The 25,706-nt window shown below is 38.8% G+C and overlaps 2 protein-coding genes across 2 annotated transcripts; both read right to left on the bottom strand.

Annotated features, from left to right (window-relative positions):
- Positions 1-38: 38 nt before the first annotated feature.
- On the bottom strand, positions 39-1,537 carry LOC104612128 (uncharacterized). The gene is made up of 2 exons (XM_010279444.3): positions 699-1,537; positions 39-261 (listed from the first exon to the last, which is right to left on the bottom strand). The coding sequence occupies exons 1-2, from the start codon at positions 1,449-1,451 to the stop codon at positions 160-162; spliced, it is 855 nt and encodes a 284-aa protein (XP_010277746.1). The 5' UTR covers positions 1,452-1,537; the 3' UTR covers positions 39-159.
- Positions 1,538-4,624: 3,087 nt separating this feature from the next.
- On the bottom strand, positions 4,625-12,995 carry LOC104612156 (putative disease resistance protein RGA3). Its single transcript, XM_010279477.1, has 3 exons — positions 12,699-12,995; positions 10,081-12,519; positions 4,625-4,672 (listed from the first exon to the last, which is right to left on the bottom strand). The coding sequence occupies exons 1-3, from the start codon at positions 12,993-12,995 to the stop codon at positions 4,625-4,627; spliced, it is 2,784 nt and encodes a 927-aa protein (XP_010277779.1).
- Between the last annotated feature and the right edge of the window lie 12,711 nt (positions 12,996-25,706).

Raw genomic sequence — 25,706 nt, 5'->3', positions numbered from 1 at the left:
TCCCTGTTTGTCTCATGTTGGTCCTATCTGGATGGCTATCTTTTCTTTAAATTCTGTAATAATATCCTGGCCACCACTCAAACATTCGCCATTGGCCGTCACTCCGAGCTCCACCTTCAACCTGTTTCTTCTTTAATTATGATCGAGTCCCTGTTTTTCTCATGTTGGTCCTATCTGGATGGCTATCTTTTCTTTAAATTCTGTAATAATATCCTGTCCACCACTCAAACATTCGCCATTGGCCGTCGCTCCGAGCTCTTTCTGTAAAAAGGAAGTTAAATGAAATTAGTGTCATTTATGAAATTGAACATCCTAGACATAATATTGGGTGCTAAGTGTGGTGCAGTGGAGGTTCTCATCCAAAGGCCCAAGCATCTAAGCTAAGCTCATCTTTGATAACTTCTTTCGGACTAGTTAAGCTGAAGGAATGAAAACAGTCTAACAATAGATATTTAGGTGTTGGTTTGTAACTTTATTTGTATTGAATATATATAGTGTGTTGTTTACAGAGAGTTATACAACGGAAAGATAGACATATATAGAAGAGTACACAACAGGAGTGGATGAGGGGAGACGAGGCGTGAGGATGTTTTGCTAACAACTTTATTTCAAATTCAAACTCGGTTCAATTGTTCATGCAATGCAGACCTTATCCTTTCTAAAACCCCAGTTGTTTAGTTGGTGAATTGGTGATGTACCGTTGTTGGGTCGGCTTCGGCCTTTTTCTTGGCCGTGTAAGCTGCAGCTGCCTCTGCCGCCTCAGCAGCTTTCTCCGATGTGTAGTGTGCTGCAGCCCAACCTGTTCTGACGGCCGCATCCTTCGCTTCCACGGCTTTCTGGCCTGCGTACCCTGCTGCCTTCTTACTGCCTTCGACGGTGGCGTCCTTGGCTTGGCCAGCCCCCCTCGCCATAGTATCCCTAGTGGCAACATAGGCCTGCTGAGCCTTGTCCCTGGCATAACCATAGCCTTGTTGGTTTTTTTCCAGAATTGTGTCCCTGGCAGCGCCACCCTTACTCGATGCATATTTTGCAGCACTTTGAACTCCTTGCTTGACTGTGTCCATGGCTTTGGCACCCTTCTCCGCCACATAAGAAGTGGCGTCCCCTGTAGAGGAGGACTCCTTGGTTCCTTCTGCTTCTAGTCCCGCCGCAGGCGCAGCCGATGCCTTCGCCTTTTCATATCGCTCCTCTGCTCTCCTGATCGCATCTATGGAACTCTGTTGGGCTATCGCTCGGTACTTGCCCATCTCCTCCAGCGTGGGCTGTTCTTTCTCAGCTTGAGATTCTCTCTCTGTATCGGGTGTATCAGCTGCTGCATCACATTTGTTGGTGACATATGGCACTTTTTCTTGCTCAGGATGCACCTCAATCTTTCTACTACCCTGCGGCTCTCCCGCATCTCCTTGACCAGCCCGGTTGGTTTTATTGTTGATAGCTTTCTGAGAAGCCATTGCTAACTAGCTAGTGGGTTCGATGCCTCGATGGTTGCTGCGTATGAGATAAAGAGTAGCAGATATAAGCCACATGAGTCAGGCAAGGGAAGGGTTTTTAAAGCAGAGACTAGAGAGACCGGAGCGGTGAGCGGTGTTTACATTTTGCACTTGAAAGGGATTAAATTTTGAGGTAAGACACGTGTTGTCTGCATTAGTTACGTGTTAGTAAATTGAATTTGAATAGGGTGAATCAGCACTTGCCAAGATATTTACATGTGGATTCACTCAATAGAATCTCGACAGCGTGGGTAACAAGTGGATATGCCCCTACGACTCCAGGAGTGGGTTCTTACAATGGAACACACTTTCCTTCTGACACGTTGCGCACAAATTCGTGTCTTCAATCCTTTTTCGATGGATCCTTCTAGCCTATGTGCCTATTGATGGATTTCAGGTTGAACATCCAAAGTTGGATCCATGTGTTGGAGCGGCCCTGAGGCCCATGACGAGTGACGACTGACGACCCATGTGTTGGCACTAGGCTACAATGAAGATGCTCCCATCGTAGGGATGGATGTCCATGGGCCAAGCGGGGCCGGGATCCTGGGCCGGAAATGGTTTTAGGGCTGTCGAGGTAGGGTAGGGGGTGCTCATGGTTCGGTATTGTTTTCTGAACAGAATCGATTAGTTCGGTTTTTCAAAAAGTCGATCAAACCGATACCAAACCGATGAAAGCGGTTAACTAGTTTGTTAACATTTTTTTTATTATGTTAATTTTTTAATTATTTAAATTTTACTTTTTTTTTTATAAAATTTATAAACTTAATTTTACTAATTTTAGAGTAAGTTGATAAAACCGAGTTATTTAATTTATTTTAATTAATAAGTTAATTGTGTAAAGTAAGTTGCTGATTTTTAAATTTCTCTTATTTATATTTTTTGTTGCTTTTTTATTTTAATTTTTTCTCAATAAATATTACTTTTAATGTACTAAAAAATTGTTATTTTTAGTGAAAAATTCTCTTATTTTTTTAATTAATTTTAAAAAATTAAGGTTCTAATTTTTGTTGTTAGCTTTTGATTTTTTTTTAGAAAATTTACCTTATTTTATCGGTTTCTACAAAATTGTTAATAATTTTTGCATCCTATTACTTATTTTCAAATTATTGCACTCACAATTTCAAATTAATCTTATTTTCAAAGAAAAATATCTCACATAACCCTTACAATATCTTAACAAAAGTATCCTATAATATGATAATTCTATAGTAAAATATCAAAAGTAAAATATTGAGTGGTAACCTGGTAGGGTTTCATTGTCATGAGTTTCCCCTGTCTATTGTTGAACTTTTCTCTGTCATTTTTCCTTCACAAAATTAGGATTAACCAAAAAAATTGTATTTCTGTCTCTTCTTTATTTTTCATGCCAGTGGCTACATAATTCAGGGATAGCTGTTAGAAGTTAAAAATGGGTTCTGAACCAAGTTGATAGTATGAAACCTTCATGTATAAAAGAATAGATATATTAAAATATGAAATAGAATTTATATATATATATATATATAAATTAGGGTGGTATTATCTTTTCCAAATAATCAATGATAACATGATTTCTACATTGGTTACTTACAATTGAATATCTATAACTAAAACCAAACAACTGAAACTAATCTAATTCTTTCAATAATCTATTGCGTTTTTTGTTTGTGGATAAATGACAGTCTTTTTATTGAATCCATCAAATATTAGCCCCATAAATTAGATAATGTACATTTCCCTTTTCAAATGTTAACTATCAAAAGCTTTGCTTTAATTTATGGTTAAAAATTAGACACTGGATAACTTCTCAACCATAATTTATAAAAAGAAAAAAGGATACTCTTGCATTTTGATGGATCGACAAACCAAGTTGAAATAAAACAAATCCCCAACATTGGGACGAAGAGGGTAGAAATACATACCTACAATGCCTTCTTTCTTCATTCCCATCCTAAAACGCAAAAAATCCTTAACTTTTCAACCATCCACGATTCTCTTCGAATTTAATATAACACGGAGAAAACTGATGGTGTGCGATCTGAATGCTCTTAGCTGGAGGGCAGTTTAGATGTTGGTCCGCTTTGCTGGACAATCAAACTGTAAAATAAGAAGGCTCAGAGGACCCGGAGTGGCTTATCCAATGTGAGTGCTCCGATGCTTAAGTTAGTACTTTGTGTGCGAGCTGAAAATTTGTATGCTAAAAGGCTAGTGAGCAAATAAATGCACGTACGTTGTGTCTTTGGGATTGGTGCCCTTATATAGGTGAAATGCCGTAGGTCTTATGAAACACCTTCGAGATCCCCGATCCATGCTACTAGGAATTCGTTCCGCATTAGGAGGTGGATTTCGTATTAGCTGATAAGGCTTATTGATTCCATCCGATTCGGGCAAGATAAGGATAAGGCTTGCATATGTGCGGCGTGATCCCGAAGAGCTCGAAGATAGCTGGTTAGCTTCTAGAATTTGGCTACGTGTCACATCGGCAGGACAGACCGTCACGAGTTGCTCGGACCTCAGTCTTGGCCGAGGTATCTGAAGTACCCGAGCTGATTTAGCTCGCTGAGATAACATCGGCAGGACAGACCGTCAGCAGGTCGCTTCCACATATCCAGGTGTTGATAGGTCGAGCCAAATTACCCGTCGTCAATAACCATACTATATAGGTCAAAACCTTTTACCAAACTGCTAATGTTAAACATATGTGGTGGATTATTTGATATAATCTAAAGTGAATTCAAGCTATTTAAATAGCAAACCTATTTTGCATTTAGAGATTATTTGATAAAATCTAAAGTGAATTCAACAGTAGAACCATGGTAGTAATTCAATGGCAGTTTGAGTTCACTTAAGGCTGTTGTTGACATCAAGCTATTTAAACAGGGGAGATGTGGTTTTATTATACGCAAGATCACAAAAAAAAAGTGAATCATTAATAGTCTTTTCAAAAGATCAAATGGTTCTACTAGGAAGCATTTTGAAAAATAAATAACAATGGAACCATGATAATTTTTCAAGTTGTTTAAGTTCGGTCAAGGCAGTTGACATCAAGCTATTTAAACAGGGGAAAAATGAACTGTGATGGTTTTATTATCTCAATAGGAGTCATTCGTAGAAAATAGTGAATCCTGTGAATAGTTTATATGTGGGATGTTCTAGACATTCTTCCTTTTCCTATCAGAAAATTCTTTCCAGACACCATCCTGTAGACATGTTTCACCAATTTATAATCAATTATTCAATAAAATGAACATAAATAGTTAAAACTTTTATGATTCTAAACCGTAAAAGCTAACCCAACAATAAAGAAAAATAAAAACCTATCCACCAAGAAACATTTAGGGGGCGGTTTTTTTTTTTAGATTTTGAGATGGAAAAAGTTGGTCAATGGGATTTTGGTTCCCATTGACCAAGAATCCCATGTTCTTTTTTTAGATTAATGTGGAGACCAGGGAATGTTTATTTTCTTAGGTATCACTTAATTGGGTAAGTGATACTCATTTCCTAGGTGGGTAAATAACTTTCCCACTTAGGGGGAAAGTTTCCAACACTTGAATGGAACAAAAATGCCCCTTTTTATAATGAATTTTTATGGTTAAAATGGTTATTTCCTTTTTTTACTTGGGAAATAAAAGAACATGGGTAAATACACTTACTTGGGTAAGTGTTTCATAGGAAAAACTTACTTAAGTAACTTACTGAAGAGCGAACGGGGCCTTGGAGTTATTTTTTTTCTTTTTTTTTTTCTACAAGACAAACATCAACTTGCAAAACAAAAGAGAATAAAAAAAGAATCAATAGTGAACCATCATTGTTAATTCCTATTTCAAAATCATAGAGAATTCTTGTTCCCCACCTATGTTCTTCTCCCCTCATCCATGCATGTGCAAAACCAATGCGGTTCCCTCTTATATTGATTTTTATTTCCATGACAAAAGAGAAATTTTTGAGAGAGACTTTCTGCATAATCGCTGCATCATTGTCGACTTGGTCGGATTGGGGAGAGAAAGAAATGGGATGGATGGATAAAACACAAAAGCAGACAGAACAAACACACATAGTAGTTTGTTCATAAAAATGCCCTTGAACATTCAGCGATCATAAGAAAAAAAGATAGTTTGTGATTAGAAAAGACAAAAAGAATAATAAGTGAACAAACACACATGGTAGTTCACGATTGGGGAAGGAGAAGAAAAAATAGGAATAGATTGGGAATAGCTTTGGTTGGGGGAAGAAGAATGGAGATTGGGAATATTGACTATAGAAGGAAAGAAAAGATCATTAGAAACTAACTCTTCTCAAATTTCAAAAATGACATATTTCCTGTTTTAAAAACGTAATAAAAGAGTTCCTGTTTTAGGAATACTTTTATGAGGTGATATCTTGAACATGAAAGAAAGAGGGCTGCTAACTTGGCATAATGGGAGAGGTGGAAAGGTCAAAGGAGAGGAAAAGTTAAGGAGAAAGCAAAAAGGGAAGTTTGGAGAGAGGAGAGGCATGCTGACATGGACTACTTTGATTTATATATATAGTATAGATTTGATAGTGCCGAGTGGTGTTAATATACATCATAAATCAATCAATGTAAGACTTCATTCATCTAAGTTTTTACATTGATAATTATGCAATGCTAACATTGATTTTTTCAATGTAAAACTATAACCTCAATAATCGACTCCTCATTTACACTCTCCTAAATGTGATTGAAACTATATTCCTTAGTGTAGAAGTGCATTTACATGTACCACAAACAAACACTGCCTTAGTTTCTACTCTTAGGCTATGTTTGGTTTGAAAGAAAAAGTAGGTTCCAACAAAACATAGGGTTAACTCTATTGTTTTAAGCATGGCTTTGAAAACTAGACCGGACCTGATAGTTGAACCGGTTGACCTGAGACCAATCAAGCAATCGGTTCTTTTCACCCTAAAATCACTCCTAGGCCAAAAACCGTTGATTTGGTCAATGATCAGCTGATCCGAGTGGTTGAACCATTGACTTGTCAATCCATACGCTGATTTTTGGCCATTTTTAAATTTTAATTATTTTGAAGTCAAAATAGGTTGTTCATTCAAACCAGACCGTTGGACTGTTCGACCTGGGAACCGATCCCCAAAATAGTTCTGTATCTGACCCGATTTTTAAAACCTTGATTGTAAGATTCTTTAACTCTTAAAATGTAATTGTAGAAAAAAAGACTCTTAAAAGTAATTAGGTAGAAAGGATGCACAAAAAAACATCTATTAGTGTAATCAAGCCTATAGTGTGTTAAAGGTGTTCGATTCCGAAATTATAATTCTCGAAGTTCATAGTTGATGATCAAAGAACTCATTAGTTGCATCCCGCAATGTGCGGACTCCAAGCTCTAACAAGCGCCAAGGAATACTAAGTGGACCAGACACTCAACCAAGACTCCAACTTGAAGTTCCTCAGCTGAGAACTAAAGCACCCTGCCACGCGACACCTAGGCCAAGCACTTTATCCCTCGATTTTACAATTGGGGGAGTGGTGTTCGGGTCATGGTTGAGCTGGCCTTAAATGTCACGTGGCCGCCCAGCCACCTTGGCCATGTCGGCACCACCCGGCCAGATCCGTGGCATATGCCGACTCCACAACCACACCAGTGGATAAGCACGACCAAGAACAGGAGGAGGAATGAGGACAACTCTTCTGGGGATTAGGACTCTATCCCAAAGACCTCGACGGTTAACCTCATCCTAGCAACCCCGGAAGCCTAATCCGACTAGAACACAAACCTTTGGCTATAAAAAGGTATCTCCCGCTCAAGGTAAGGGATTCCAACTTTTAGCACTCATACTGTTACTCTGCTCGGACCAGCACCCTCATTGCTCGGCCCGACCATTCATCACCTTCTACTGACTTGGCCGTCAAAATGCCTACCCGGGGATAACTCCTTAGGCCTCTAACATCCTTTCTTGATCACAGGTCTTGAAGTGCGGCCACGTCCTTCCAACCTCGGCTCCACCATGTTGGCAAGGGCTATCTGACTGCAACTTCGGTTTGTACACCACCTCGGATTGAACAACATCAAAAGTTATGATCATTTAGGGGGTATTCAACGATTAAATGTTTTGTTTTCAGAATTACCACATCAGCGGAAACAAAAAGAAAGAAAGAAAGAAAGAAAACAAAAGTACGTTCTTTAACTTTGTTTTTGGATTTTTCTAATGATTTTTGTTTTGATGAGAAGTAAAAACAAGATGGATGGATTTGTTTCTAAAATTAAATCATGCTTTCCAAATAATCGGAATCATGATTTCTAAAAACAAAAACAAATTTTTAGGCGGTGTTGGAGGTCATGATTTTATTTTTTAAAATAAAAATAGCTGGCGTACAAATACAAATATATAAAGTGTAAAATATTGTATTTTGTATGTATTTGCACTGTACATATTTGTATTTATACTCCTTCCAAACTGAGCCTTAAGATTTCCATATAATTTGTAACAGAATAATTCTCTCTCATCACCTCTCTTCCACTCTAACTTGATAGAAATCTAATAGATGCAACGGAGATTAACAAATCTAATATATATAACAGCAACGAAGGGACTTAGAAACCAATGGAAAAGAAAGAAATCTGTATATAGCTGGTCTTTGAATAAATAGTCATCGCCGTTGTGTTCTTCATTACAAGTGGATTGAAAACTTGAAGAAAAACCAATACATCCATTTGAAATATAATCAAAATCAAACACCTTTGTCTAGGACATCGTAATGAGAGATACCCGGCCCTTCAATCAATTAGAATGATGCTTACGCTACTTCAATCAATTACAACTCCTCCTTCCTCTTCATACAATCTATGATTGGGACGATGATGCTACTAAAGTCTTTGATCAATCCCTTGTAAAAAGAAACCAAGGCCATGAAAACCCTTTGATCTCGTATAAATTAATTCTTAGGTGTAGGCAACTCATGGACTGCTGAAACCTTCAACTCATCTACTCTAATTCCCTCAGTTGAGAGCTCAAAATCGATGAAAATTAACATTGGTTGCATGAGTAAGCATGGTACGACACCGGGGTTTGGGCTGGGTCTGGCACAACTCACTTGCCACAGTATGTCATAAATACAAGTGTTTGATAGCACTAAGGATTTTCTATTCACTTTTCCTACCCACTCTCTACCTGCATTATGAATTGAGAGATGTATGACTCCAATTAGTGTAAGTCGGGCCTGATTAGGTCAGCTTGAGGTCATCCCTCACCCAACACAAGCTGTTGAACCCAACCTAATAACCCTAATCCAACCGGAAAAAATTTGGGTCGGCCCAACATCTATACTTCCTTTTGCCAAGTATTCTTATTTCCTAGACTCAAAGGGTCAAGCTCAATTGAGTACTTATAACATTATTATATATAAGGACATCGTTATCATGCGTTAAAAAAAAATCCTTTAAACTGTTTTTTGATACATACACATAAATACATTTTTATATAATATGAATACGAGTTGGGTTTGGGGTTGGACCGGTTTGGCCAAGGCCTCAACCCTACCCTAACCGAAGGTTTAGAAACTTTTCAACTCTAACCCAGATTCCAACCTGACTTAGTCAGGTTTATTTATATTCACTCTTCACATGAATTTTGTCATTTGCCAAGCCTCCTGCATGGAAAATTGCTTCCCCCTCGATTTTTTTTGTTGCTTTTGTTAAGCTTTATAATGTTTGCTAGTGGTACAACTTTCCTGTCCAATGCTGTAGAAGTAAATTTGTTTAGAGAATATATTACCGGTCAAAGCATGCTAGCCGAGGCTGATCTTTCAAAGTACAACAAAATACCACACCATAAGTCTCTTTAGCTTAAATACAAAGACACAAAATATAATATAACAATGTTTGATTTTAGAGGCAAACGTAATTGGAGAAGGCAGAATTCATCAAGAAGCAAGAGATCGATTTATACGGGTCTCCAGCAGTAGCTTTCATCTTCTTTCAATTTGTATTACTGTGTTCTTTGTTCCTCTTCTCTTCCTACTTCTTCATCTGCTGCTCCTTACTGGACCTCTGCTGATGCAGACAACTGCGAGCAGCAAATCACATTGAGAACTTGTTTGGTAATCTTGCTTATTAAGCAAGATTTTTGGGTCAAAGATACAATTTGAATGTGTAAACGTACCAAAAACGGATACTTCATGCTAGTGAAAAATGTCTATAGAATGATAAAGAAATCTAAGAGTTGCATAAATTCATTGTTTATGCAAGTCTTTTGCTTGTTTTCACCTGTAACTATGCAAGATAGAGCTGTTTGGATTGCTTCTGATATGGGTATAAACCCAGAACAAATCCAAAATAAGTCTTTCCATGACTTCATGATGGACTGGATAGATTTAAAGCTAAAGGACCTAAGCAAAGAGAAAATTCATCGAAAAATTCTTAATTTTATTCAGGCTTATTTGGGATATGAGAAATGCCACTGCCCACAGACCACAGTAAGCCAACAATGAATCCAGAACAATTAGTGCACAGTATGAGACACTTTTTAATGCTTAATCTAGAATGCCAACGGGGATGAGCAATTAGCCTCAGCAATTCAACAACAATGGATCTGTAATTCTGTATTTTGAGAGAGAGAGAGAGAGAGAGATTGCCTTTTGAAGTTGCTTGCCTTCAATACAGATTCGACGAACATGTGCTATCTTGAGCCATTCCTCCCCTTCGTTGTTATTTTTGCTCGACAAAAATGGGCAGTCTTTGATGTTCAATTCTTCAAGCTTGGTTGATGGTCGTAAATCGGGCAAATCTTTTAATTGTACACAGCCGTAAATGTCGAGAGTCTTGAGTGAATGAAGTCGTCGCAACCCATCGGAAAGGGATTTCAATTCTGCACATCCGCTGATGTTTAGAGAGCTGAGTCCACCGGGGAAGACTTTCGGCAATTCCTTGAGCTTATGGCAATCCATGATTATCAACGCGAGTAGAGATGGCATCTCGTCCTCTCCCAAATCCCACACCTCCCAATTCCGCAGAAACGCAAATGTTAATTTCTTCAGCCTCCGAAATCCCTTAATCCCACCATCCCCGTCCCCATAAAACTCGTCACCGATTATTTTTAAATCTTCCATTCTCCATATATATAATTCTTCAAGTGACGGGAGTCTTCCAAGCGCTGGCAATTGCTTACACTTGTTGCAGTAATACAGAGCAACCTTGGTTAAATTTTGGAACGAGGAATCTTTCATCCAACTAGGGAACTCGTAACCAATGTAGCTGAATATCTCCAATTCCTTCAAGTTTGTATGAGGTCTGAGCCCTTCAAACACGCCTTCCATCCGCTCCACTTCCTTCCTATCCACCGCTGTCCATTCCCCGTCATCGCGTTTATCTGTACAGCATAAGACCAGAGCATCAAGGTATTGCTTATTTTTCAGTTCTGCCTCCCTGGCTTCCTCCCTGTTCTCCACTCTCTCCAATTTTTCTATTCTCAGTTTGCCCCGCACCAGATTAAGATGTTTCAGTTCTCCAATCTTACATGCACTACCCACGATGAACCTCGACAATGTTGCAAAGACACCCAGTTTCTCTATTAATCCTTTGGGCAGGTAGTTGATTTCCTCGGTTCCTTCAAGTTCTAAATGCCTGAGATTACACATTTGAACCATTCCTTGAGGCAATCTACATAGATATATGCACTCATTAAGCTTCAACGTCTGCAAATTAAATAGGCTACCCACAGATTCCGGTAGCTCTTTTATATATGTGAAGGAGAAATCAAGATATCTAATGTGTTTCAATTTCCCCAATGAAGCTGGCAATTCCTCGATTTTAGTGTGGCTCAAATCCATCACCCTAAGGGATCTGGTATGGTCAAATAGATCTGGTGGATGCGGAACCTTCATGTTTGAGAAGACAATGAACAGAAGACTACGTAAACTAACTACTGGTTGCAATTGTACAAATTTCTCCATCTGATGCCTAACCAGAAGCGAGGAATGCCGGGCATCGATTTTGAGATGAGACTGATCTCCCATCTCGATAATCAGAAACTCACCTTTAGCAACAAACTGGGCTAGCTTGTGAACGAGATCATTCATCTTGCACCGAACAACGTTGCCGTCGTGATCTTGTTGTACAGCTTCAAGTAATGAACGCTCCAATAAACTGTCAAAATATTCTCCACCTATTATCTCCATATCTTTTTGTTGTCGATCGGACCTAATATACCCGTTTGCCATCCATAACTTGATTAGCTTGTCCTTCTCTATTTCGTAATCTTTTGGGAAAATGGCCAAATACGAAAAGCAAGGCTTCAGAAGAGGCGGCAAATCGTAGTAACTCAAAGAGAGTGCTGGAAAAATACCATCTTCAACCTCTGGAAAATCCCATATCTCACTATTCAAGATGTGTTTCCAATCAGTTTTCTTATTTTTGGATTTCAGCAGACTTGCTACGGTCTTAATCGCCAAAGGCACGCCTCCGCATTTCTTTGCGATGGCTTCAGCAATGTCTTCGAATTCCTTATGGCCCTTCTTTTCTTCTCCTTCAAAGGCTATTTTTTTAAACAGGGACAAGCAATGATTCTCAGATAATGGCTGCAAATTATATGCGGATCCGGAGGTTGTATTTGTACCCATTATGGCTGCAGTGTTCTTGGAGCGAGTTGTGACTAAAATCCTACTTCCTTGTTTACAGTCTTTCAGGGGGAGCTTCAATTTTTTCCACTTGTCATCATCTGGATTCCACACATCGTCCAGCACCAGAAGAAATCGCTTATTCTTTACCCTTTTGCGTAACTCTTTCTGAAGCCGGTTCAACTGACCCCCACAATTATCCCCGGTGACGTCGTTTATAATTGCTTCTGTAATTCTTTTCACGTCAAAATTCTCCGACACATGAACCCAGATTCTCAATTGGAAATGGCTTACCACTTTTCCGTCGTTGTATATTTCTTGGGCTAGAGTGGTCTTTCCCAGGCCCCCCATGCCAACTATAGGAATGACTACTGGGAATGTGCTGGAATCCGTTCGGCTACTACTCTCGCAAAACAAAAGCTCCTTTATGCACTCTTTATCACTATCCCTACCACAGACCTTCAAATGATCTACAAAAGAACTCGTAATTGAAAATTGATCTTCTCTCTGGAAATCACATCTAATCTTTCTATTATCTTCTTTATCCTATGCCCCCTGGATATACCCATTTTAAAATGAACTACAGCTTGGTCGGTTTGATCATCAATACAAAAACAACGTAGGAAGAGGTTGCATACCTGCTTCACAAAATCTGGAACCCGACTCCAACTTTCAGTCGACCTGATGACTTCCGTTTGCCACTCATCCAACAAGTCATCCACGTCATAGGCTACGTCTTTCAGCTTTTGTAACCAGTCTCTCACTGCCTCTTCCTTCACTTTTTTCCTCTCTGCATCATTGAGGTTGGCTTGAATGGATGAAAAAGCGCTGGACAACTTTTCCAGCTCTTGACGAGCTGAAAACACTAGGCCTGCCTCTCTTTGAAGCAAGGGTTTCACGCTTGAAACAACAGATGAAACCAGTGCCTCTGCCATGGTTTCTGGGAGTACCAATTGCCATTAATCTCATCAGCCTAAAGATTGTATTAATATTATATGCTTCATCTTCAAATTAAGTTTGCAGTTCAGACTTCAGACCAGAACAGCACTAATTCACTACAGAAAGATAAAACATTGAATGGAAAGTAATGCACGACGCTGTGGGCCGTTAGAAATTAATTAGCAGAGCCTTCACCGAACGGTCCTAGAAAATTCTTCGCCAATGTTGCTTTAACATATATAACAGTAAAAATTGAAAACAAGTAAACAAACAAAGTTCGTTCATTATTTATTTATTATAGTGTTACCTACGAAGCGAATTTACACCTGTATTTTATATCGTCGAATGACAGATACCGTCAATAAATTAATAAAAGTTTATGTAATGGACGCATTGACGCATTCAATAATGGGTAGCGCCAGCATCGATTGAACGAGATCGGATTCAGTCCTCACATCAGAATCTACACTTGCAGCTGTGCATTACGAATATCTCCCAACTCCCATGAATAAATTGAGATATTCCCAATATTTGTGAACACAGTTTTGTGAGGACTGCAGAGTTACGATTGAACAGTGAAATGATCGAACCGGATTTATGTAAAAATGGTTGACCTTGTTGACCTCTACAAGGCATTGTTGGGCGTTGCTGCAAGTTACACAAGTTCCCCGTGAATTTTGATGAATATCATCAATTGATGGATTTGGGTTTTTAAGTGATATATTTTTCCTTTATCACAGTCGGATCATAGACAGTATAAAATCCAAATCGAGATTGAATTTTTTTCTTGTATATTCCCCATGCTATGTTTGGTTGCAATGCAAATTTGCATCGATGCAAAATTATGATAGTACAAATAATTTGATTGTACAGTTTGTTTGACTAATTCTAGGTGATGATAATGATAGAAATAATATGTCCAAAATTTAATATAAAATTCGTGTATTTTTATTTTTATATTTTTTTTGTTCTTCACTATGAATCGGATGCAGATTGCAAAATCTGAATCTAATTAGGTAAGCACCTCATATTGGGCTGAAAGTTTTGGGTATCATTCAGAGGCCTACCCACTTGACTAGACTTTTCTTTTTGTAATGCTTTATCTTCTTATTGTATATTTCATTTTTGTTCATTTATCAAAAAATGTAAGATTTAAAGAGTGGGAATTGAATTAAGTGAAAACTGTAGTTCAAACTACATTTTAAACATCACAATTAAATAGGGATTAAAGTCAAAAATGGGTATTTTAGACAGAAAGAAAGCTCCACAATCTGATTCATATTTTTAATAGTAGTGTAAATATGGAGTTATAGATGTGTTCAACTTTTTCTATAATTTTTTTTTATTTCTATGTGTGTAAAATAATATTGTTATTTATACTTATTTTTTGTTTAATATAATAAATATAGGATATTATTCATGTGCCCAAATATTTTTTTTTGTAAAATTTATGTATTTTTTTTTTGTTTTTGTGTTTTTTATATTTTATTAATTTTCATTATTATTTAATTATGACATTAAAGGTTGACAGATTTGACAAAAAGTTGAATTATTGATCTCTGCTTAAGAGGAAAATAATTTCATTTTTGGTTAGTTTTAGATTATGTATTTCATTTTCACCTTCAATAAAAATAATTCTTGTTTATTACACTTGTTTTTTAATTTGGTTAATAAAGAAATATCATAAATGTGTCTATTTTTTCTACACTTTGCATTTTTCTATATTCATTTCTATTTAAAAATTTCATTATCTAACTATGACTTCATGGATTAGCCAATTTGATTCGGATAGTTGAATTGCTTAGTCATCACTTGGATAAAGAATGGTTGTTTTGGAGTAAGTTTTAAAATATATGGATTTTGTATTATTAAATGTATTGGATATAGATATAATTAATAGTATTTATTGGTGAAAATTAACTTAAATATGGGATTTAGTAAGAGAGAATGTGAGTTAATACCTTAAATACAAGAGTTAATGAAGGGGGATTAAATGAGATTCAACCTTCATTATTAGAGATGGACTAAATAACAAATGTGGCCACTTTAGTCAAGAAAAGTTCCACACCTTCATTCGTACTTTTTATAATAATATAGATATTTGTTTCAAATTTTACCTTACTTTGTTTGGTTGTAGTAAAAATGAAGTAAATATTAGACCCAAATTAAAATAGAATAAAGTAAAATCCAAAACAAAATTAAACCAAAATCTGCATTTTTTTTCCATTTGCACCCCATACATTTGTACTAATGCAAATAAAATTGCATTACAACCGAACACAGCCTCGCGTTCAAACTACCTTTGACAACTACAACTTCATCACCACTTTGAATACCCAAAATTGGAGGCAAAGTTGATAGACCACATGGTAAATCTTGTTTCCAACCATGACAATAAGGTTTAACCTAAAAACAGTCGAGAACAAAATTTGTTTGTTGTCAACTTCTTACTTTCATAGCAAAAAAAATCCAGGGAGACTCTAGAGAACGACCATATATACCTATTAAAATCTGGATCCAATTCAAAATGTTTACGAATAATGAGATCTAGGATTTTCAATGGGTTGGGGCTATTCCACACATATTCTGGTTTCATGAGTTTGTCGTGATTAATAACTGAGTCGGTTCCATTTCTTGCCTATTATTAAATTTATTTATCATTTTCTTATATTTTATGTTTGAAATGATAAATTTTATAAATAGTGTTAGGTTAAAAATGTTTATTTTATTAACATATAAATAACTTAATATTTTCTTTCATTTTTATTATCAAAATTTTAATATGATGGTCAAAACGTGAGTCCCTACTGGCAGTGATAGGGTTGCTATTGGATCTACAAGATAGAACATCAGAGGGCCCGGGGGAGTGATCCAGGCAAGGAAATCAATCTATTAAGTAAGCATCAAGCTGACAAGGTGATGGAAAATAACCGAGCAAGAACCATACCAAGAGAGTACTTGTAGAGTGTCCACCAACACATGCGGTGCATTAGTGCTCATTAATCTATTGCTTGCGGGATACGCTCACACGGCACCGTGGTTGTCCTTATTTGGTTCCTCGCAAAGTAGATATAATGCCGCCAGGTGGGTGTCATATCAATGTATGTTTCGAAGGTGTTATCCGGTGTGAGTTGATAAGGGGAAGGACGTGCCATGTGGGTCAGACGTCCTTGATGCTCTATAGCAAGGACATTCAATCAAGTCCTTGATGTCTCGGAGCTGTTATCCAGCGTGAGTCGATAAGGAGAAGGATGTGCCACCAGGTCGGGTCGTGGGTGGTCCAAGTCGGAAACGTAGGTTAGGAGCGTAGAGTAGTCAGAGTGGTCATGTGTTTTGGGCCTAAATGCCGATCTACTGATGTGCTCTATAGCGAGGTCTCAGCTTGTTTAGATTATGTACGCTAATATATTGAGGAGCATACAACCAGCATCTTGCCAGGTGTGTTGCCGAGGGGCCAAGAAACGGTTGTCGGGTTGCAACACGACAATTGCCCTTGCTTCCAAGCTTGAGGTGAACAATTTGAGCAAAGGGAGTAGCCTAGTTTGGGATGGTCTCTGTCAGACGCTTCGAGGTCGGGTTCATGGATCCATGTTGGGTTTGGTTCACTAGTCTGGAGCCATCTGACAAGTCGTGTGGCACGTATTCGCAGACTTCACGTGAGTTTGAAACCGACTAACCTTGAAAGATGAAAAGTCACGCCCCTTTGAGCCATTGTATTGAATGGACCTCAGTTGTTGATGATTCAGGGTTCTTGTCCATAAATACCAGAGTCAGGGGTCCATTCATCACTTGTCTCCTTGCAAAGTTGCTTGAAGCGAGATCAAAGAGTTTGGAGAGGTCGGTAGTGTTGGATAGCCAGAGTCAGGTCGGTTAGTCCTAACCTTCTTCAGGTGAGTCTTCCCTTTCTTCCCTTTTTCCATTTGTTAAAATATGTCGAGCTCCGAGTCTAAGGGAGAAAAGCAAACTGTTGCTCCCATCAAGGGGCCTCAACCTCTAGCAAAAGGAAGTCTGAGTTCAATAGAACTCGGCTAACCCCCTTCGATCTCTAGCAGATTTTGGAGTGGTACTAGATTCTTGAGGAGTTTGCAATCCTTCTCCCTAATTCTGACTTGTGTCATTCAAAACACGGCGAGGATGAAGTCTATGTTTTCGAGCAAGTCTTGCTGGTCGGTCTCAGGTTTCCCTTCCACACCTTCATCCCCAAGGTTCTTAGTTACTAAGACAAACCCTAGGTTAGCTTCATTTGAATTTTGTGAGGATCTTGACCAGCACAATGCCATCTTGTCATTGATTCAACCTTCCCCTAAACCTTAAAACCTTCACCGTCCTCTATCAAATAAAGAAACAGTTCAGTCAGGAAAGATTCTTTTATTTGTCCTACCGCTCTGGGCTCAAACTATTGCATGGCTTCCCTTTCAAGGTGCCAGACTGGAAGAGGAAGTTCTTTTACGTATCGACTTTTGGGGAATATGACCCTTTATCATAGAGTGGAGAACAACCATACTTGACCTAGGAGAGGAAACCTTGGATGAGCCCTAAAGGCCTAAATACAAAACCTAGTTAACAAAAAGTTACAAGTTGGGGACTTCATGGCTAAGGAGATGTTGATTCGAGTCGGCTTAGTCTAGTAGGTAGGTCATTCCTCCACACTTAGTTTTTCTTCATTTGTCTTTCACCTCGGTTGGTTGTTTAATAGGTGCTTTGTCTTTTTTAGGTGAAATGTCGCACATGAGCACCACTAGAGTCTTTGACACCCTGAGAAGGAAAAAGAGGAAGGTAGCAAAGGATAACTCCTCTCAAGTTGTCAAAGAGGAGGTCAGGGCAACCAAGTAGGTCGCTACCGAGGTCATCCACATCAACGTCGATAATGTCAAGGAACGATCGGAGGATGCCCCTAGGGAATTGGGGGATCCTATTATTCTAAATGCTCGTGTCATCCTCCTTAAGGATCTAATGGAGTAGAGCAGCCATGCCTTCTCATGCTTAATAGGAAAACTGTCTGGTACCTTGTGATGGTGAGTACTTCTATTTTTTCGTATTCCCCTTTTTTGTGAGTTAAGACTAATTTGAGGTCTTCTTTCAGGTCAACACCCTCAGGCATGTGTTGATGGGGAATGCTGACTCGAGCTCCCACTAGTGCAAGGCCGTGAGGATAGAGGAAAAGGGCTCCTAAGGGTAATTAGAAGTGGCCAAGGAGGAGATTGATATGCTGAAGGCCGAGATGGAGCTACTCCAGTCCTTGGTTCCTTGGAGCAAGAGAGACAAGAGAAGGCCTAGATGTCCAAAAAATGAGGAGCTCAAGAAAATTGATGCCATCCTCATAAGAGATCTCAAACAAAAGGAGGTTGAACTAGTGGAGCAGAGGATGAAGCTCCATGAGGAGCTGAAGGTGGCCAAATCCAAGGTCTTCACCCACTGCCTTAGAAGAGTTCAAAACAGATCGGGACATGTATGCATTGGCCTCGATGAAGAAGGGCTTCAAAATTTGTCAACAACTCATAGTTGAATTGTTCTTGGAATGTGACTTGGGGAAGTTGAAGTAGTAAACTATTACTGAGGATGTGCTTAAGAGGGCCAACAAGGAGCTGGATTCCAAGGAGGAAGAGGAAGATGAGGAAGAAGAGACTGGGGCTGACGGCATGCCCCCCAATAACACTTAGGACTTTTCTCCTGTTTCTATGACTTCGAACTGATGTACCTCAAGCCCACAATCTCGACTTTTCATTATTCTTCTATACTTTTCTCTTTTTTTTGTGATGTACTATATCCTCTCTTTTTTTTTCTTTTAAAGTAATCAAGTGAGCTTTTCTATTCAATGCTCGTACTTGTGCAAATTTTTCTCTTCTGTCTTCTCGTGTTTTTGTCTTGAATGGTTGACACTAATCTGAACTAGTCGAGTTAGTCACAATGTTTCCCTACTTGGGTTACATAAAGTGAGGTTGCATGAGCGGTATTTAGGTATTTCAGCAACTTTCCATTCAAGTTGTTCCGACCACTTAAGGCCAAGTTACCCATCCCAATGTTAACTAAAACCAAGATGAGTTTCCCAGTTCACTAGGCCAAACTAAATTAAGCGAATTAAATCAAACTAAAACTGAAATAAATTGAAATAAAATAATGAAGCAAATTGGGTTAACGAGCTTGAAACTCTAGAAGTAGTACCTTTTGAGGTTTTCAACATTCCATGTGTAAGGCACTGACCTCCCTTTAGAGTTTCTAGCTCATAGGTGCCAAGTCCCAATGCCTTAGTCACTCTATAGGGTCATTCCCAATTTGGAACGAGTTTCCCGAAACCTGATATGGGTACCATGACCTTTCGAAGTACCAAATCACTAATTAGGAAGTAGTACATCTAAAGGAAGGGGAAATCCATCACATGGATGGCCAAACCATGTAGGATGGTAGGGTGAAATTTTAAAATTTCTTTACACTCTTCTGGGAATCGCATTCCCAGTTTTAGAAAAACTGCATTTTTCAAAGATTGTTCTTGCATTGAACCAGACCAGATGTGAAACCAAAAGAAAGGGAGAAGAATACCTGATACAGATTCCGTATGTGTAGTTCCCAAAGTGGGTGTTCACGCCCAAAGAGGGTACCCAAACCAGCCTTCACTGAAGATGACGCAACTTAGGGTGAAGCTAGTTCAGCAACGCAATCCTTTAGTAAGAACTGCAATCCAATAGCTTGGATCAAGCAAGGGAGATGAGCATGAAAAAAATATGATGTTTTCTTGCAAAATCAGATATCAGAACCGATCTCTATTAGTTCAAGAATGGAGGTTGAATTAGGGTTAGGGCGGCAAGAGCTGAAGGAGAGAGAGAAAACTAAGAGCAGTGTGTAAATTGGAGTAGTTCGCCCTCCTCCATTTGTATACCTTAAAAGAACATCTCTCCTAATCCAATTAGGAGCTTGCTAATCCAAATCTTTATTTGGATCTGAACTCTTTAAGTGGATAAAACTTATCTTCTTATCCTATCTACTGATCCAAACCCATATCCATACCCAAATTCGCCCATGTCACATGACTGCTTTAAGTTGTCATGTGACATCTTGATTAATCCAATTAATCATGGGCCTTAGGCCCATTAAGAAAGTGGCTCACGTAGTTTCTTGCCAATTTGGCTCTCTTTATATGGCATGGGACCCCAACATTGACCTCACAAAAGCCCATATGGGTTCAGCCTAGCTTTTGTGACAAAGCCTGGCCGAATTCACTGCTAATCACAGTGAACCCTTGAGTCCATCAATATGGGTTCTTAATGGGCCCAACATTTACACTAAATGGTCATTGAGTCCAACCATCTTATGAACGGTCAAGGACAATGGTCTTAAATGAGATTAGCCCATTAGGTATAACAACCCTAAATGGTCTTACACTTAACCTCTCAGCCCTTAATGATCAAACACTACCCGACAAGGGAGGACCTCTCCCTCGGTTGCAAGGTGTAGTGTTGCACTCTCTACTCGGATGGATCTCGGGAATTAAAGCCTTTTGCAAACTTTTTTCTTAAAACATAAAACAAATCTTAAACAAGTTTGAAATCGACTGTCGGAAGTTTTTGGTTTCCATCAGAGAGAGTGCAGTCCCAATCATTCACTTTGTCCGACAAAGGGGCTGATCCTGTTACTATGATCACCCACTCGAGTGAATTCTCAAAATGCCCCAACATACCCAGGTTTTGACCCCCTCTAAGGATCTCACTGATTGCCATATCAAAGGTAGTCCAATCCGACACCCAGTGCAATACCATAATTAAGTCTAGGGGTTAGGTGTAACTTTCTAGTTTTGCCAACCAGTTTCCAATGTTCAGGGCATAACTAAAAAAATGGTTCGGGTTCAGTGTTTCAAACAAACACACAGTACATGTGCTTTGGGTCTAACCCTGGCAGTTGAGACAAGTTACTCCAACTTACTTGGTAGCACATTAATATCAGCCTTGGCAGGATAAACTTCCCCATGTCTATCCAATGACTGAGAACGTTCTAAACTAACACAAGTCTCATAAGTGTCCAATTTAAGGGTAATTACACAAAAACACACCAAATATAACATGAATCAATTATGTATTTTTATTCATTTACAATAAATGCATATCTACATCAATCTGATTAGAACTAAGGGCATACGCTATCTAACAGCTCCCACTTGCAATTAGGTCCAATCTGGTACAAGCCTCAATCTCATACTGTCAATGTGTTTCTCAAACACTTTCTATGTCAGTGGCTTAGTCAATGGGTCTGCCACATTCTCCGCTGATGTTACCTTCTAAATTTGCAGGTCACCTCTACTAACAATTTCCTGTATATCCAGTGTTGTCACACAACAGTGGAATGGGTGATATGGTAGGATTCCAAATTCTAGGATGAACGCCTTCACTCATTAGGTAGCCTCACTTACGGCAATGTGTTTGGCCTGGGTCGTGGATTATTTTTCTTACTATATAGGACCCCATCGTGAAGATGTAACTAGATGTAGACTTTTTATCATATGGGTCTAACTCTCGGCATCAGTATACCCGAGGATCTATAGTGAACTACCATTAAATACCAGATAAAACTCTTTTGTCCTTCGAAAGTATTTGAGTATGTTCTTTATAGCAATCCAATACTCCTGTCTTGGGTTTGATTGGTATCTACTGACTACACTCACAAGCTAAGTAATGTCTGGCCGAGTGAATAACATGGCATACATGAGGCTCCCTACGGCAGAGGCATAGGGAATCTCTCTCATGCCCTCAATCTCCTCGGGAGTCTTGGGAGACATACCCTTGGAGAGAGTGACTTCGTTTTTAAAAGGGACAAATCCCTTATTGGAGTTCTCCATGTTGTATCTGTTGGCAATCTTGTCAATGTAAGTAGATTAGGATAATCCTCTTATCCTTTTTTATCTATCTCTATAGAGTCGAAGTCCCAAGATGTAGGAGGCTTCTCCAAGATCTTTCATGGATAATTGTTGCGAAAGCTATACCTTCACCGTAGTCAACATTCCTACATCATTCCCAATGAGTAGAATGTCGTCTACATATAGAACTAGGAATATAACCTTATCTTCCACTGGTTTCTTGTATACACAGGGATCATCCAGATTTTGCTCAAAGTCAAACTGTTTGACAGTAGAGTCAAATTGAATGTTCTAACTTCTTGAAGCTTGTTTAAGTCCATAGATGGATCGGTTAAGTTTATACACCATGTGTTCCTGACCTGCAGTAATGAAACCTTGTGGTTGCTGCATATCGATATTTTTAGTAAGATCTCCATTCAGGAATGGGTTTTGACATCCATTTGCCAAATCTCATAGTCATAGTGTGCTGCTACAGCTAGTAGGATCTGTATGGATTTAAGCATGGTCACTGGCGAAAAGGTTTCCCCATAATCAATTCATTTTTTCTAAATGTACTCCTTAATTACAAGATGAACTTTATAGGTCTCAACCTTCCTATCAGGGCCCTTCTTCCTCTTGTAGATCCATTTAAAACCAATTGCTTTCACCCCAGGGGGTGGGTTTACGAGAGTCCAGACCTTGTTGGTTTCCATTGAGTCCATCTTGGCTTTCACGACATTTACCCACTTCAAGGAATCTATGTCCAACATATCTTCCATATAAGTCAGGGGATCTTCTTCATTGATCGTAGCTTCTATCAAGTAACTTTCTTGATCATAGCCGTAATGAACTGGAGGTTTAGAAACTCGGGTAGATCTTCTAAGTTGGGTGTTATTTGGAACTTGTGGGACATCTCCCACTACTCCTAGGCTCTCCTCATCAAGAACAATTTCCTGACGATGATTGTTCAGGATGCAATATTCTTCTAAGAAATAGGCATTTCGACTACAAAACACCTTTTGTTCTCTTGGGTCATAGAATAGATATCATATAGAGCTTTTGGGGTAACCTACAAATAGGCAACAACTGGTATTGGATTCCAATTTGTCAGCACTTGTTCTTTTAACATGTACGGACAACCCCAAATCTTCAAGTGGCTTACACTTGGTTTCTTACCGGTCCAAAGCTCATAGGGAGTCTTAGGAACGGATTTGGTTGGAACCCAGTTCAGCACGTATATCGCAGTCTTCGTATGCCCAAAAGGATATAGGTAATTTTGAGTGGGCGAGAAGTGATCAGACCATATCTAATAGAGTCTGGTTTCTCCTCTCCGACACACTATTTAATTGTGGTGTAGCAGGAGGAGATAGTTGTGATACAATTCCATTGTCCTTTAGGCAGTCCCTGAATTCGTTAAAGAGATATTCGCCTCTTCGATCTGATCGAAGGGCCTTGATTTATCTCCCCAACTGTTTCTCAACTGCTTGTCTAAACTCCTTGAACTTTTCAAATGATTTAGACTTATGTCTCATTAGGTACATGTAACCATACCGAGAGTAACCATCGGTGAAAGTTATAAAATAACAGTGCTGGTTGTGTGTGCTAACGTTCATGGGATCACATACATCAGTATGTATCAGGTCAAGTGTGCCCGTAGATCTTTCAGGCTTACCCGCAAATGGTTGTTTCGTCATCTTACCCTAAAGACAAGGTTCACAAGTTGGAAGATCTTCTATAGTTTATCCCATCTTTGCAAGAATGTAAAGCATTAGAATATATCTCTACATTTCCATAACATCCCTTGATTATTGTTTTTGGTAGAGATGTTTAATGGTTGTGTTTTATTTCAAAATAGCTACATAACCAAACAGAAAATTGATTCAAACTCAAAATGCCTATCCTAGGTGGCAATGATGTGGCAACATCTCAAATAGAAATAGCCATGATATTAAAAGTGGGAAGAGGGTCTGCTAGTTGGGTTAATTATCTTGCAAAGAACGATGAGTGATGACCAAAGAATCTTCCACATGGAAAATTGGGTTCATGGTTCAAAATGGCCCCACAAGTGAGAGAGAGAATAAAAGGTCAATGGACACCCTAGACTTAGTAACCGAGTCTCTTCACCTAAGTCAAGTGTCGAGATTCGCATCAAACGGAAAAGGGAATGCCAAAGACACTCACCTAACACTTAGTAACCGAGTTTCTTCACCTAAGACAAATGTCGAGATTCGCATCAAATGGTGAAAGGTAGCAATAAAAAAAAGTGTGCAAATCAAGTTTAGGGGTAGAAATGCACTATCAGAAATTATAAGAAAAATACATGTTTGATTTTAAAAATCAATCTCAACTAATCAAGATAGTCTGCAAATAAAAGGGTAAATAAGATTTTTAAGCCAAGTTTCTATAATATTCAAAACAAGACGGTTTTACCCCTAAAACCCAATACCGATCTATATAGAGTTTGAAAATGCTGGAATCAGGATGCTTGATTAATTTTATTAGGGAGGATCTTGAGATGGGAAAGATTTCTATGATCAGTGTAATTATAAGGCTGCATTGCTAAGGGACTAGCAATGTTTAAGTTGGGGGGTGTGATAACTTTGCATTTTGATGCCTTAAGGGCTTCAATTCAGGGGTATTTTTGGCCTTATAATAGTCAAGATGTGTCATTTTCCTAGTTAAATGCAATGTTGCGGTCTTTATACAAATTCTAGGAAAAATTGGGAAGTTCTCATGGCTGAAATGCAGATTTTGGGAAGCTGGTGTGAAGTCCAACTGAGAGAGGGGGTGTTTTGTGAAAAACTGAAAGTAGGAGGGTGCCTCTTAGCTGCTAAACCCAGTTTGGCACCCTGCCTACTGTATTAGCATGCTCCCCACACCTTAGCAAACCCTAGGGCGCCTTTTAACCCATTCTTTTCACTCTTAACAAACCCTAGCCACCCCTAACTACTAAATCTTCACCTTCCATCCCTTCTAATCTCCACCATCCATTGTAGGATACTCTCTTTTTAGCATTCTAGCCCTAAGAGCCACCTATTCTGCTAACCATCACCATTCAACTCCTTACCATTAAATCTCAGCCACTCCCTCCATCCTATATCCCAACCATTCAATATAGGGCACCACATATTCTTTTAATCATAACCCTTCAACCCTAGATGTCCTAATATACACCCTCCATTTCTAGGCACCCAAATCTCATCCCTACATAATATTGGGTGCCCTTTCCTTCCATTTTCAGCCATAGGATCACCCCAAAACCATCTTATCCATCCATTAGAAACCCTAGGGCATCCCTAACTTTGCTAAATCCCAGTTGCGGCCCCCATCTTTCTCCCTATTTCTAGTTGTGTCCACCCTTCTTTATAAACAGGGTCCCAGGGGCCCTGTAGAAGGGGTTGGTCAATTCACCCAGTTAACAAGGCTAAGGTTTCTTGAGGAGTTCAAGGGTTGTAGAAGGGAAAGACGCCCAGTTCTTGTCAGGTGGGGTTCCTGCAAGTTGTACAACCAATCTGCAACTACCGCCACTGGATCTGATCAACCATTCTTTTCTTTTCTTTATTTTCTTTTTTGTTATTTTTACTTTTGCAATCTTTTAGATTTAATTCTTGTTTGTTTCTCTGTTTTGTAGATCTGAATTCGTTCAGTTCAAGGCTAAGGTGTCTCGAGGGGTTCGAGGCTTGTGGAAAGGACGGACGCCCAGTTCTTGTCAAGAGGGGTTTCTACAAGCTATCTAGCCGATCTGCAACTATCGCCACCAGATACGGATTCTGGATCATTTTTTTTTTATTTATTTCTTTTATTTCGTTTGTTGATTCCCATACTTTATTAAATTCTGATTTTTATTTATTGTCTTGTTTAAATTCAAAACATTTAATTTCAGCAA

The sequence above is a fragment of the Nelumbo nucifera genome, chromosome 1 (assembly GCF_055504915.1).
Source record: "Nelumbo nucifera cultivar China Antique chromosome 1, China Antique-T2T, whole genome shotgun sequence".
Classification (NCBI taxonomy): Eukaryota; Viridiplantae; Streptophyta; class Magnoliopsida; order Proteales; family Nelumbonaceae; genus Nelumbo; species Nelumbo nucifera.
The sequence above is the reverse complement of the archived record's forward strand: the minus strand, read 5'-3'. Positions and strand labels throughout refer to the sequence as shown.